This window comes from Daphnia pulicaria, chromosome 8 (assembly GCF_021234035.1).
Source record: "Daphnia pulicaria isolate SC F1-1A chromosome 8, SC_F0-13Bv2, whole genome shotgun sequence".
NCBI lineage: Eukaryota > Metazoa > Arthropoda > Branchiopoda > Diplostraca > Daphniidae > Daphnia > Daphnia pulicaria.
Genome location: NC_060920.1, coordinates 2184961 through 2199897, shown reverse-complemented (window position 1 = coordinate 2199897; position 14937 = coordinate 2184961). Strand labels below are relative to the sequence as shown.

The 14937-nt window shown below is 38.2% G+C and overlaps 2 protein-coding genes and 1 long non-coding RNA gene across 3 annotated transcripts; 2 read left to right on the top strand and 1 right to left on the bottom strand.

Moving 5' to 3' along the window:
* Positions 1-2415: 2415 nt before the first annotated feature.
* On the top strand, positions 2416-2740 carry LOC124312567. Its single transcript, XR_006910560.1, has 2 exons — positions 2416-2560; positions 2620-2740. It is a non-coding gene; the product is annotated as an uncharacterized LOC124312567 (long non-coding RNA).
* Positions 2741-6039: 3299 nt separating this feature from the next.
* Positions 6040-9685, top strand: LOC124312314. Its single transcript, XM_046776794.1, has 4 exons — positions 6040-6427; positions 6503-6622; positions 6689-7514; positions 7580-9685. Exons 3-4 carry the CDS (start codon positions 7202-7204, stop codon positions 9307-9309), a joined length of 2043 nt encoding a protein of 680 aa, XP_046632750.1. The 5' UTR covers positions 6040-6427; positions 6503-6622; positions 6689-7201; the 3' UTR covers positions 9310-9685.
* Positions 9686-13308: 3623 nt separating this feature from the next.
* On the bottom strand, positions 13309-14204 carry LOC124312483. Its single transcript, XM_046777010.1, has 4 exons — positions 14089-14204; positions 13773-14007; positions 13489-13713; positions 13309-13429 (listed from the first exon to the last, which is right to left on the bottom strand). The coding sequence occupies exons 2-4, from the start codon at positions 13983-13985 to the stop codon at positions 13343-13345; spliced, it is 525 nt and encodes a 174-aa protein (XP_046632966.1). The 5' UTR covers positions 13986-14007; positions 14089-14204; the 3' UTR covers positions 13309-13342.
* Between the last annotated feature and the right edge of the window lie 733 nt (positions 14205-14937).

Genomic DNA, 14937 nt, shown 5'->3' with positions numbered 1-14937 from the left:
TAGGTGCCATTGAGAAATCGAATCGCCTAGATGTGTTCCGTTACCTTACAGTCCAGTGCCGCGCTAGTAGAAGAGTCGAAACTGACAATCATGGGGATCCAGCTTCCTCATCTCGATACTATAGCCAACACTTTCCTGCTCGGAAAACATGGCAGAGCACTAACTGGGATGCCTGACTCTCTCTCGGCAACAGCAGCTAAGGTATAACGGGTGGAAAATGGTCATTTCCGGATTCCGGCTGGAAGGTTATAATAAGCAGATAGCAAAAAAAAAAAAAAAAAAAAAGAAAATAATAACAAATAAGAAAAGTTAACTAGTTTATTTCTGAAGGGTTTTAGCTTTCTTTTTCAGGGCTTTGCCTTTTGCTTTTAAATTCGTTTAAATTAATTGCATGATCTTGCAGATTTTTGGCCCTTGCCACCATCTTGAGCCCTGTAGTTTTCAGTAGATTGGCGAACCCATCTTCGTACTCTGACTTTTGAGTCTTGCGCTTGGCAAGCAGTTTGCCATCCATGTACGTTTTTTCCGGTCCGGTGCTTCGGTCGCGCCATCAGAGTTCATCAATTCCCGTTCGGTTTCCGTCGCTTTATTAGCCGAGTCTTCGGTATCGAAATGAAGTGGCTAATTTGAAAGCTAATTCAACGCAACCTCAGAATGAGACCCTATCGGAGGAGCTGAAACGCTTCAAAGACCTAAACAGCCAATTAAGTATCCGTAATTTGGAACTGGTAGGCAAAAACTCTTTGCTAGAAGATAAAAATGAGACCCTGGTGAAGGTGGCTAAAGATTTCCGAGCAAAACTCGAGCGACTAGAAAAAGTGATTCAAGATGTATGGGAAAATCATTATGCAGTTTTGGAATCAGCGTTGAAATCGGGTCAAAGAGAAAATCTTTAGTCTCCTCCGATAGGGTCTCATTCTGAGGTTGCGTTGTATCAGCTTTCAAATTGGCCACTTCATTTTGAAGCTGTAATTCGGTGTCTGCCCACGTCGAGACATTGCTAAGCTGAACTGCTTTCTCCTTCTTGAGCTCGTCGATTTGAGAATCGGATGCAGTTAACTCTGTTTTTAATTGAGTTATATTCGACTGAAGGAGATCGATTGCAACTTGTCGTTCTTCGGCTAATATTCTGGATTCTTCCGCGGACAGGATAGCAGCATCGCGTGCCTCGGAAATTCGTTGATTTTCCCCCTTCAGCTGTTCTGTTGTTCTCTTCATTTCAGTCAAATCAGTTAAAAAAAGGTTAAAATCCTGTTTGTGGATATCCTCGACTCTCTGATCTGCCATCTTTTTGTCCTGTGTGATGGACTCTAAATTCATTTCCTTTTCTTCCAGCAGTTTCTGCTGGATAATCAACTGAACTTTCAACTCTGTTAACTCTTTGGTTAGTTTTGATTCTGTCTCGTTGAAGTCGGATTGACTGGTCGAAGCCATATTTCTCGTAGTAGCCAACTTCAGAATTAGCTCGTCGTTTTTCAACGAGGTTTTCTGTAATTTCTGGTTCAGTTCGTTTGTCACAGCCGTCAGTCGCTGTATTTCCACACATTTTAAACTCAACTCAGTAGCTGACGTCTCCAAATCGATTTTCAGTTTCGAATTGTCATCTTTGATTTTCTTAATTGTTTCATCTGATGAATCCGGTTTCTCTTCATTTTGTGGCTGGAATTTCCGGCCATCTGATTCGCACTCGGGTAAGGCAGTTAGGCCTTCTTCAGAAAAAGACTCAGGTATTAAGACAGTGTCAGGTAAGGTAGTGTCAGGTAAAACAATGTCAGGTAAGGTAGTGTCAGGTAAAACAGTGTCGGGTAAGGCAGAGACTTGGTCAGGTTTCCACATAATATTAGGTAGGGGTAATATTATGCGGGTCTGGCCAGTTTGCTCTTGCATCAGGTTTGTTGCCGAAACCCGATTTTGGGAAGGTTCCTCATTAGATTCTGGTTCAATTTCTGTTTCGGTAACAGATTCAAAATATTCGACCATTTCAAACCAGATCCAATCAAGAATGGCGTGAATGCATGCGATGAATGCAAGAACGACATTTAAGACTTGAACCATTTTTGTAAATATTTCAACAGCACGAATATAGTCAGTAGTAATAGTCAGTGGTCAGACTTTACTTATTATAGACTCAATAACCATGTAGCCTTTGTCCCTTCCTTATATAGACTCCGACTAATAAAGAACTTACGCAACAGCACAATCGGCCTATTTTTTTGCGAATATTTCTATTTTCAATGTAATTATCTCAAACTTTTTAATCGTTAATGAAATCAGCGGAATTAATCAAATAATATTCAAGAGAATTTATGACGATAAAGTTAATTTTGAAGTTTATATCGACGATTTGAAATCATGGATTTAGGTATTCGAAGAGCGACTAGTGCGCACCCTAGTGGTTGTCGTCCTGAAGTCGTCCTCATCGTCATCATTATCATCGCTTGAGCAACAAGGTCCGCCAAGCACTCCCGAAACACCGATCACGGTTGGGCTTTCGGACATTTTGAAATGGAAGGAGGAGCTGTCTGCAGTAAGGGTTTCGTGGATTACATCGTCAGACAGGGTATAGAAACCATAAATTTATAAAAGAAATTTCTAATTGATTGTATTTTTAAATTGTAGATGAGGTGGCTAGAGGATCAATTTAATCATCTTATTCCAAATAACAATAGTAATGTAGTTGCTGAATTTGGGAAGGGAGGTCATTGAGATTGGTTGTTTGGATAATAAAATGTTAGGCTCATTTGCTTTCGTTATTATTTTATTATTTTATTCGTTAAATTCCTTGGGAACGTGTCTAAAGGGGTCTTGTCGAACAACTTCAGTCCAGGATTACTGTTAAATCTCTCCAACTAGTACCTTCTCACTGCTCAGTATTATATTATTGAAAAATCCTACAAATATCTCAACTAATCATTGTTGTTTGTTAAAAGATGATGATGATGAATTGCATAACAGGTCACATATGATGAGCCACATGACGATGATGTAGAACATGAAACAAATAAAAATGTTCTTTCCATTAATGATGTGAACACTGCCTAGATACTTCATATTCAAATATTTAAGAAAAGGCCTTAGAATTATAAAATTTTCAGAACACGACTTGAAGACTAAAGAGTAAAGACAAGTGCATTTTCGTACATGCATAGGCCTATGTTTATTTTTAACATCTTCATTTTGTTTTAACCTAATTGTGTCCTCTTATGTAAACATTAGAAATAACCTCGTTTATTTGCTTTAATTTTTCAACGCAAATCATCAGGGAGTCCGGATTAATTAGTAAATGTCGTTAACTTCTTGGTATAATGTATAGTATATTGTATAATGAATGTATTTTGATTATAAGCCGAATATTTTTTTTTTATATATATTTTCTCCGTGTTTGAGTGTTTTACAGCTTTTTACGAACCAAATTCCGCCAAATTCTATCATAAATTGATATGTAAGCAAGTCTGCCGTTGTAAACTGATCTCCATAGTTTATTACTAGACCCATCTCTATATATTCTTCTATTGTTAGATACTGTGTCATGTGTCTGTTCTCCCACCAGATAAAATTTCTAATTTATGGATCAACATTGGCATTCCCAGTTTGAATGCATCTGTAAGTTATATAATTAAAGTGCTATGTATTATATTACACAGCATAGATGCTTAACAAGTATATTATAAGATCAAATATTATAGTCTAAGTCTCTTTTAAAAAATGCAACGATTAACCTATAGACTCATTATCTGCTTGCCATTCCAAAATGTCCGTTATATAATACAAAAGATAAGAGTAGTACTATTTATACATTATTCATGAAAGTGGCCACTTTGAGAATATTATTAGTTTATTACCATTCAAGGTCGCATTATAATGCTGCTGAGTTTTAACGGATATAATAAGCTGCTGGTTTTACAAAAGAATGGGGGAAGACGTCCAAGGACTTTTTACCCGACATTGAAACGCCAAGAGAGAAATAATAAATGAGAAAAAATCCATATATAATAAAAGAACAAGCTTTTGGGGGAGGAGCTTATTCATGTCACAAGGGGGAGGAGCTTATCCTGCCCAAACATGCCCAAACAAATCACCACCAGATGTCGTCGCCGTGATGACGCAATCTTTGATGTCCCAACCATGACGCAACAACCAGCATCACCACCAGATGTCTATAGCATCGCAGTGATAACGAAATCTTCAAGTAAGATAGTCACTGGGCAGATTTCCCACGATAAAATCTATTACGGGTAGATGATTAAGCTACAGAAAAGCGAATAGCAAAAGAGTTCGAATTTACGCTAGACCAAAGTTCCCCAGATTTGACCGGGGCTCAGGTTACTCGTAAGGTAATAATCAAAAGAATTGTGATGTGTGTGTTGTTCATCTGATTAGTCGCCAGCGTAGTTCGTGCCATCAATATTCAATTTCTTTTTGTAGATATTCTATGATACTAAATAGCTTAAACTCAAATGTCACATGTTCAAAGCGCGCGCTTATCGTATTATATATATTGTATTCACTTAGAACAACCTGAGGTCTGCAGTGAATCTTGTCATGAAGGTAACAGCAATGCTATACTTTCCCTGATGAGAAACATTGGAAAAGATTGATATGCTTTTCTGGTTCAAAAGAAGGAGACGCTAATGGAGAAAAGAGTGAGCGAGTGTCTAGATGAGATAAGAACAGTCTCATCAGCTCATTAGAAACGGAAAAGCAACTAACTGCAATAAAAAACGGACGACACACTGAAACTGTCCACGAACAAAACATCATGCTCCGGTAGAGATTTCTTAATCCAACGATGCGCTATAAAATAACCTGCGCAAGCCTGGGCTATTAGAGAAGAATTACTTTTAAAATTTACGATTTTAGAAAACTGCGAGCCTTTCTGTATCGCGCATTTTTGAATTGTGCGCGCAAATGAGTGTATTAAGACGCGCACGCTATTTATTGAGAGTGTGCGCGCGCATTTGCGCTTTGGCACAATCGCAATTTAGGGACTCCCGGTTATACCCCGTCTGAACTGTCTGATTTGAATAGACAGTAGACACAACACAGTGGGAGCTGTACTCTGTAGGTCTGTAGTCTATGTTTCTTTTTCAGTAATAATTATCTGTAATTGGAAATTATTTTCACGAATTAATGAGAAACCGAAGAAACAAATGCACAAAAATCTTCCAGTAATTTAGTCTACATTCTTGCCACTTCGTTTGGATATACACGTAGGTATAGTGATATTATATTTATTCGTTTTATGAGCTAATTGTCTATGATTTTTATTAACTATTTTTTTTAACCTAGATTCAATTTTTTGTCGCAGTAATCAGTTGTAACATGGTCGACCGAAACCGTCTCATCACGGCATTGCAGCTGAAAAATCAAGATTCAGATTTTGGTAAATTCGCATGGGGACAGCAATTGAATGGAGAAGTTTTACATGCCCTCGGAACTCAAGGATTAGGAAATCTCCAAGTGCCTTTTTCTGTGGAGGTTAGTTATTGTATTTTGTATCATAATTATTACATCTCATGAATGTATGCAGTTGCACAGATAACGTACTAATCTATTTTTAATTTTTAATAATGTTATTCAAAGGATGTTGAAAAACTTAAGAGTATCTCTGAGCCTGCACCTCATGGCAAGGGACTGAATGTTGTTGTGGACTCGAATGTAAAAAATGCATGGCAAATTGATGGTTCTAAAATATCAGCAGTCCTACACCCGACAAACTTTATCCACACAACTCTTGCTGACATTTCTGTGCAAGCATTGTACCACCTGCAACTTGGCTGGCTTGTTGAGAATCTTGACAGTGACAATGTGGAAGTCTGCATTGACAAATTAATGCTGTATATGATTCAGGGGGGCACTACAAATGTCTTTGTGAATTAGGATTAGAGCAAGGTAATAAATAGACTCACACTAATTAAATATAGAATAACCAAATTTGATAAACAATTTCTGTAACTTTTTTTGTTTTTATTCAGGAATATGTGCTGCTGTAACGATTCTTCAACTTCCCGTTCAAAATGGATACCTTGGGGAGCGACTAAAGATCGATCATGGTTCAACTGCCAAATATTTTGAATTTGAAAAAGGTAGTAACCACTGTCACTTTTTGACGGCTTTCCGTTCCAGTTGTGAACACGAATTAGAACCCATCACATCTGGATGGAGAGCGACTTTGGTGATATCAACTTTGTCTGGAAAAATGCGTTTTATGTTACAAAAATACCGCAGACGTTATCAACGCTCGTCATCCCAGACGTTCTTCAATTGTTAACTGAAATTCGAGCTTCGATCAACCCCTGGTTCACACATTTTAGTCAAGTTACGCAAAGGCCAAACTCTGACTGTCCGGAAATACCTACCGTTTCAGAGACTGGAACTGAAGTTAACCAGCCAATCAGTTGTAACACGGATGCGCTCAACTTGCAAGGTAGGAGGTATCTGCGGGTATCTGTTACTGTACACTGGCGATTATATCATATTTAATACTAATTTATTATTCTAGTTGAAGCAGTTTTGCAACCTTCGCCTATGGTTTTGACCCACGATGTCTCCCGCCAGTTACATTTCGACTTGAAAGTAGCCAATATTGATCGTTATCAGACGTTCCTGGAATATTCATCAAGTACTATAACAAAATTTGGATTATAAGTAATGTGGCTTTAGACCAAAATTATTATTTTTCCCCCAGGCACTGATGTTCGTGACTGCGTAGAAAATCCAATAAATACCAACAAGTTGCACCAGAAAGTATCAGTGGATATGCTCGCATTTCTATTAGAGAACGAGTATCCATTGACGGACCTCAGCTTTTTTGGTTTGAGAGGGCACGATGCATGTTTTTCTTTCCCGGCTCTTGTTGAGCGGTAACTTGCTTGACGTTCACTTGGCCATCATGAGTCAGCCGGAGATGTCGACCGACTCATCAAGAGAAGAAACGTGTATCGGCGCAGTCCAGATGGAGCATTGGATCAGTTCTAGCAATACGTTATTGCCGTTTAAAAGAATTCTAGTCGACACTAACCAGATCGTAAGCGATTTCCAGCTGAAATCGAGATGTCACATCGCTAACCAAGAAGAAAGAAATGAAAATGGCGACCGTGATCCGCATTGTTATCAGAAGCAACCAGTTCTTGTGATATGGCCGAGACATTAGTCATTTCGCATCAAATGCCTCTATGCGTTTGACGACTTATTGGACCAAATGGAACGCCAGCTGCATACCGCGAGTCGCGAAAAGACGATAGAAACTCTACGTCGAATTATTTCCTTTTGCTGCGAGGATCCGCTGGCGGTATTTATGGATTCTACCTGCGCTCCAGGAGAGCGCACCTATCGTCTTTTGCATCTTTGCATCTTTCTTCGAGCCCGACAAGAAGGACTTCAGTTACTGGAACTTATGAGTACGGATTTCCGAAATGCAGAGCTATGCGGAGAATCCCAAAGCCTTTGTTACGAAGGGATTCGCAGCAATGGGGTGGCTCAATTAATAGCCGAATTTGAGTGTCGAGTCAGCGGTACGAGTAAACATTTTCATATTCTAATTCAAACAGCCTCTGATGATAATTTTCATGTTCTTTAGGATGGGCCGCTTGTTCACGTTTGGTGTTGAAAATGATATCTCCGATTCGACTGTCGAATCAGATGGAATTTATCGTTAACCTTGCTGGCTACCTCAGGGATCGCCGCTGTTCAGACGGTGCATTCCAAATTATGGACCGTGTTGCCTTCGTCCTTCCTAAACTCGAGGCGTCCTTTATTGCTAGCCTCGGACAAAAGGATATTGATTCGTACTCCAATTTTGTTGTCGACTGTGAAGCAGATCCGAAAACTGCCAGTGCTCAACGAATCGCTGGTTTCACCACACTTTTCCCTCATCTGGATCCTTACGAACAGTGCCGTTTGGTTGTCGACCTCCGGAGGCGGATCAGATTTGGAGGAATACCTTCTTGCATGCACCTCTACCAGGAATTGTTCCGTGCTCTACCTTCGTGCAATCTGCACGCACCTAGGCCCATCAAGCATGTCATCGTAGCGGTTGTGAGCAGCTTCTTTCAACTCGGCGATCCGGAATTGATCCAAATTCTCATGAACAAAATATGCAGCCTTGGTCCAAACACTTCAGAGCGACCAGCTCAAGAAAACAGATTGATTGATGTGCTCTTGTTGTCTGGCGATTTTTGGGATTTGGCCACTTCATCCGATTTAGGAAAGTCGATGCTCACCAGCCTGATTGAGGCTCAGATTTTATCAGTGATGTGTATGTTCGATCAACTCATTATTCCCAGTGAAGAAAGTCTTGCGATTCAGCAAATCCGACAAACAGGCGAACTCGAGAAATTGGATTTTACGAAGAGCATCGATTTTCTGGAAAATCTGTCACAGCTAGAGCTGCATAATCAACATTGCGAACTAATCCGTGAAGCACGCACTGCTTTTATCACCACCTGGATTAATGGATTCTGCCTACTACTGGATCGGGAGAGGTCTTTTGCTACGCCTAGTTCTAGTACTGACCCGCTTCAAGTTAACATCACTGTTTTCTTGAAAACATTTATCAAGATGGAAAAGAATCTTTACGATAACAACCGGCAAAATGTTTCCATTGGTTTTTCCCACTTGTTTTCAAAAATGTCTATAAAGAAATTATGTCAACTAATACTCGATCTTTACAAGATAGATTCAGTGACCCAGCCCTGTTTGAAAATTGTTTCTTCGTGCTTTACTGTGTACAGGGACCTAAACCGTCAATTTGTTGGAGAAGATGTAATTTCACTACTGGCGCCTACTATAAAACTTGTCGTGAAAATTGCCAAATGTCTTTTCTGGCTCGGGGACGACGTGTCGTTGGAAACATTTTGCCAGAAGATATGCACCAGCGTCCCATTGAACAAAGAAAATCTATTGGTGAAAAAAATCGTCTCCTGTAGCAGCGTTTGGCCGCTAGCCTGCACATCTCCTCCCAGTCTGGCCACCTTTTATGTTTTCTTGGATCGGCATATCGACTACTTGAAAACTATCGAAGAGCCCGTTTTCTCGTTTGGGCAACCTTGCGCCCAGTTGCCGCAGTATCCCGAGGTGGAAGTTTTTCTCCGCTCTTCGAAGGAGAGAATGACTTATCACAGTTTGGCCAGTATTTTTCACGCGCGTAGTTTTGCTGATGAATTAACTAAAGTGTGCTTGAAGAACGGGTGGTGTAGCTTAAAAGTCCAGGCGATGGGGTCAGCCAGGAGTGCCTTCTGCGAGATCGTGAAAACACAAGACATGTATCAGATGAAGATGAAGCGATTTCAAATTGTGCAACAAGAATGATCTGAAATGCTTTCTCTACGCCATAATTTTGAAAGTAAAGCCACAGAGAGCGATCTGTCAAAAAGGTTGTCGGACATGCATCATAAGGTGGAGAATGTTTTATGCTCGGCCATGAAGTGTGATGGAAACGAACCAGAAATCATCGTTATTTCTGATTAATCTGTAACAAAGAAACTGGAGCCGCCAATAAGATTTCTTCCCCCCTCTGTACTTAGCTGATTGTTCTTTGCTAATGTTTCGAATAATTTTTAGAACCTTTTCTGTTGCTGAGCAACAAATCCAAAAGTGCAATTGTCGAGAACTGGAAATCTAATTTGGCTGTGAACTGTGATCTCTTTAAATGTTTTAAATCTGAAATAAATCTATGATATATCTATCCATACCGATAAAAGCCATATACACATGCATGTTTCTCATATTCCTTGATTCCATCGAACCGTTTTAGGCCATTTGTGAATAGTAGTAGATATGACTATAGCTCCCAGTGCTCCCACTTTGGTAAGTTTTGAGGTTTGAGCCAATTGACACCATGACATAGACAAAAGAGACCAATACCATACATAATAAGGCGATGTCAGTAATGCTAGCGCTTTTATATATAGCCTCATTTAGAGAGCATTTATATTTTTCTATTATCAAAACGCCAGCAGTTGAGACTGGAGTAAACTATCACTATTTACTTGCGCTCTGTGTTGAAATAACACGTGTTAAAACTTCATTAGCAAATAAACCTCAAGTTATCTTTTCGATTCGGTGGATATTTCAACAGAGGTGTAAGAAGGGAGGAAGAAAATGTTGACAGCAACAAACGCAATCAAAGATCATTTGGATAAAAATGAATGAACTCTCATCGATTATTTCCCAACTGTATTTTATTAGCTAGATTATACTCAAGGATGCACGGCAAACAGTGAATTGTTACGAATCAGATTATGAACACCAGGTAGACACGTATATTATTGTCAGTGGAATTAGTAGCGCTCATTAATAAACGAAGCATTTCAAGTTCCAATTGTTTTTAACAATCAACTTAGACCATTTGCAATTGTTTGCGGACCCCAAATTTTTACAACCAAAAAAACTGATAATTTCTATTGGATTGCTATCCACCAGTAAAGCTTCAATACCACGTCCCGACACCGAATTGCAGTGAGATAGCTGCAGCTTCTGGAGGTTCTGAAACCCGTAATAATTGATGGCGGCCTTCTGTAAAACCTCATCACTGAGCGTATCACAATCAGAAATGGATATGTGTTGAAGTGAAGGCGAAGATAACAGTAGAAGAAGAATGTCGGGTTGGATATCGTCATGACAAAAGAGAAACTTAAGATCCTTAAACATAGGCACTTTCTCTTTGATACACCCAAGATCTCTTTCGTTGTCAAGCGAGCCCGTTACGTTGTTAATGTGCAGCCAAGTCAAATTAGGACAAAACTCGGCTATGGTTGAAATAGGGGCTGAATCGAAATACTCCAAGCTAAGAGTCTCCAACGATTTTCCAAATGCTTCAAGTAGTGGGGCCACGCCACCATCAAAAGTGATTTCAGTTTCATTTGGAAAAAATGGGAGGCACTTCAACATTTTTAATCCTTGTAGATTAATACACTCTTGGAAGCATAAGAGATCACTATCTTTCAATCCTTTGATCACGTGAATTCCGACACGGGTTACTGAATGGCACAAAGAGAGTGCAAGTCGAAGCCTATCACTTCTAAACAAGTTATAACGTGGGGTATACAGTACTGATGTACAGAACCTATCGTTGTAATAGCCGGGTCGCTTTGAATCTATGGCCCTTTGAGCCAATTCCACCAATGCTTCAATAGTAAAATAATTTGGAAGGACTCTCAAGGACAACAAATGTCTGAGAGCAATTTGAATTCCTCTTTGTGTAACACTAGTGTATAAAACACTTAATCTCTGTAGGGTCTTGCATAGTCTAGGGCTTTCTTTTCGCATCTCTGGATATTCGGTGCCACGACACAGCCATTGAATTCCAGTATCGGTCACGTCTATACAATTTTCTAAATTCAGCGACCTGCAATTGTCAAACATAAATGATAATCACTTCCTTTTCTAAAAAAAGAAATAATTAATAAAAATAATTAAGATAAGCTGCTGACGTACCTTAAATTGAAACAATAAGCCCCAATGTATTTTAACCAATTGTTTCCCACTCTAGAGTTTTGTAGGTCCAATATAAGCAGATTTCCAAGCTTAGGGAAAAAAACTAAGTAATCATCAGAGTAAACAGGAAAATATAACTTTTGGATGCGCGGAGAGATGAGATGTTCGAGGATTTTTGCATCGGTTAGTTTTCGGCTTCTGGTGAAAAGCGCAACGATTTCTTCCGAGAGCGTAACGGCTGAACACATTTTTTAAATATGAATAGAAAAACATCACAATTAGAGAAAATAAATGTTCTAAATAAAATTCTCTAAAATTGCGTGATTGACATACGTAGTAATTGATGAAGTGGGTTGCTCGTTTCTAAGCTGACAAAAATCTCCTTGTCATCCTTCTGAATTGTTGGTAAATTAACGGCCAACTTACTATTTTCAATAGTTTCTTTAATGCAGCCTAAACACAGTTTAACAAGGGATTCAATTTCACACTTTCTAGGCATTGTTTTAAACAGCACGGAAAAACAAGGGAAAAGTGAAGTTTACAGCAGCTGTATAGTCCGATAAATGCAGTTCGAAGGTTGCTAACATACTACGTTGAAAAGGGAAGAGTTGTCCACTTTAATAGGGACTAGGCTACTTATCAGAATAAGGAGAAAGGTGGAGAATTGTCGTCTCAATATCAGGTGTCGAAAGCCGAAGGGAATTCATCCCTCTCAGGACGGTACTTATATCCGTTAAAACTCAGTAGCATTATAATGCGACCTTGAATGGTAATAAACTAATAATATTCTCAAAGTGGCCACTTTCATGAATAATGTATAAATAGTACTACTCTTATCTTTTGTTTTATATAACGGACATTTTGGAATGGCAATCAGATAATGAGTCTATAGGTTAATCGTTGCATTTTTTAAAAGAGACTTAGACTATAATATTTGATCTTATAATATACTTGTTAAGCATCTATGCTGTGTAATATAATACATAGCACTTTAATTATATAACTTACAGATGCATTCAAACTGGGAATGCCAATGTTGATCCATAAATTAGAAATTTTATCTGGTGGGAGAACAGACACATGACACAGTATCTAACAATAGAAGAATATATAGAGATGGGTCTAGTAATAAACTATGGAGATCAGTTTACAACGGCAGACTTGCTTACATATCAATTTATGATAGAATTTGGCGGAATTTGGTTCGTAAAAAGCTGTAAAACACTCAAACACGGAGAAAATATATATAAAAAAAAAAATATTCGGCTTATAATCAAAATACATTCATTATACAATATACTATACATTATACCAAGAAGTTAACGACATTTACTAATTAATCCGGACTCCCTGATGATTTGCGTTGAAAAATTAAAGCAAATAAACGAGGTTATTTCTAATGTTTACATAAGAGGACACAATTAGGTTAAAACAAAATGAAGATGTTAAAAATAAACATAGGCCTATGCATGTACGAAAATGCACTTGTCTTTACTCTTTAGTCTTCAAGTCGTGTTCTGAAAATTTTATAATTCTAAGGCCTTTTCTTAAATATTTGAATATGATGTATCTAGGCAGTGTTCACATCATTAATGGAAAGAACATTTTTATTTGTTTCATGTTCTACATCATCGTCATGTGGCTCATCATATGTGACCTGTTATGCAATTCATCATCATCATCTTTTAACAAACAACAATGATTAGTTGAGATATTTGTAGGATTTTTCAATAATATAATACTGAGCAGTGAGAAGGTACTAGTTGGAGAGATTTAACAGTAATCCTGGACTGAAGTTGTTCGACAAGACCCCTTTAGACACGTTCCCAAGGAATTTAACGAATAAAATAATAAAATAATAACGAAAGCAAATGAGCCTAACATTTTATTATCCAAACAACCAATCTCAATGACCTCCCTTCCCAAATTCAGCAACTACATTACTATTGTTATTTGGAATAAGATGATTAAATTGATCCTCTAGCCACCTCATCTACAATTTAAAAATACAATCAATTAGAAATTTCTTTTATAAATTTATGGTTTCTATACCCTGTCTGACGATGTAATCCACGAAACCCTTACTGCAGACAGCTCCTCCTTCCATTTCAAAATGTCCGAAAGCCCAACCGTGATCGGTGTTTTGGGAGTGCTTGGCGGACCTTGTTGCTCAAGCGATGATAATGATGACGATGAGGACGACTGAAGCGATGATGAAACTACATTACTATTGTTATTTGGAATAAGATGATTAAATTGATCCTCTAGCCACCTCATCTACAATTTAAAAATACAATCAATTAGAAATTTCTTTTATAAATTTATGGTTTCTATACCCTGTCTGACGATGTAATCCACGAAACCCTTACTGCAGACAGCTCCTCCTTCCATTTCAAAATGTCCGAAAGCCCAACCGTGATCGGTGTTTCGGGAGTGCTTGGCGGACCTTGTTGCTCAAGCGATGATAATGATGACGATGAGGACGACTGAAGCGATGATGACCCAGGAGCTGAATCTTCGGTTGATGTTGGTCTCGGCGAATCAGACATTCTGGTTAATTTTAAGACAGATCTGAATGACACAAAAATTGAATATGGTAACTATCAGTTTATGTTGTTAAAATGTGAACGCGAATAACTTTGAAAAATTTACCTTGAGTGCACCCAACAGCTATAAAGAGGTTATATAAAACCTTCAACCACTTTATTTTGAACATAAAGCCGGAGAGAGACTGAAAACGTGACACAGCAGTCAGAAATCAGAATGAGACTGAGAAATAATGGCTTCGTGTAGTTCAATCGAGATCTGGCTTATTTTTTTTTCTAACCCTGCCCCTGATTTTGCGATAATAGCGGTACCTTTCGGCATTTTCATTCACATTTCACACCCGGTCAAATTTGACACCAGCCATAGTTGCCCAATTTGACCGCTAATGACGGTGACGTTTTTTTTTTTTTTCAATTTTTCAATTAATATTTTATTCTTCGGTGCTGGAAACTGCGCACCATATTATTTATATCCATCATACAATTAATAATGAATATTTGAATATTATATTCAAATCACAAGCCCTCCCCATTCATTATTAATTGTATGTTTAAATTGTTGTGAGGCTTAATATTCGGATCTGTTTCGGGAATGGGTATCTATAGATACTGTGTCTGTTCTCCCACCAGATAAAATTTCTAATATATGGATCAACATTGGCATTCCCAGTTTGAATGCATCTGTAAGTTATATAATTAAAGTGCTATGTATTATATTACACAGCATAGATGCTTAACAAGTATATTATAAGATCAAATATTATAGTCTAAGTCTCTTTTAAAAAATGCAACGATTAACCTATAGACTCATTATCTGATTGCCATTCCAAAATGTCCGTTATATAAAACAAAAGATAAGAGTAGTACTATTTATACATTATTCATGAAAGTGGCCACTTTGAGAATATTATTAGTTTATTACCATTCAAGGTCGCATTATAATGCTACTGAGTTT

Coding starts and splice junctions, on each gene's coding strand:
- LOC124312314 (XM_046776794.1), top strand. CDS start 7,202: ATGGAACGCCAGCTGCATACCGCGAGTCGCGAAAAGACGATAGAAACT. Junction 7,515..7,579: donor ATTTGAGTGTCGAGTCAGCG/GTACGAGTAAAC, acceptor CATGTTCTTTAG/GATGGGCCGCTTGTTCACGT.
- LOC124312483 (XM_046777010.1), bottom strand. CDS start 13,985: ATGTCTGATTCGCCGAGACCAACATCAACCGAAGATTCAGCTCCTGGG. Junction 13,714..13,772: donor GGATTACATCGTCAGACAGG/GTATAGAAACCA, acceptor TTTAAATTGTAG/ATGAGGTGGCTAGAGGATCA. Junction 13,430..13,488: donor GGATTACATCGTCAGACAGG/GTATAGAAACCA, acceptor TTTAAATTGTAG/ATGAGGTGGCTAGAGGATCA.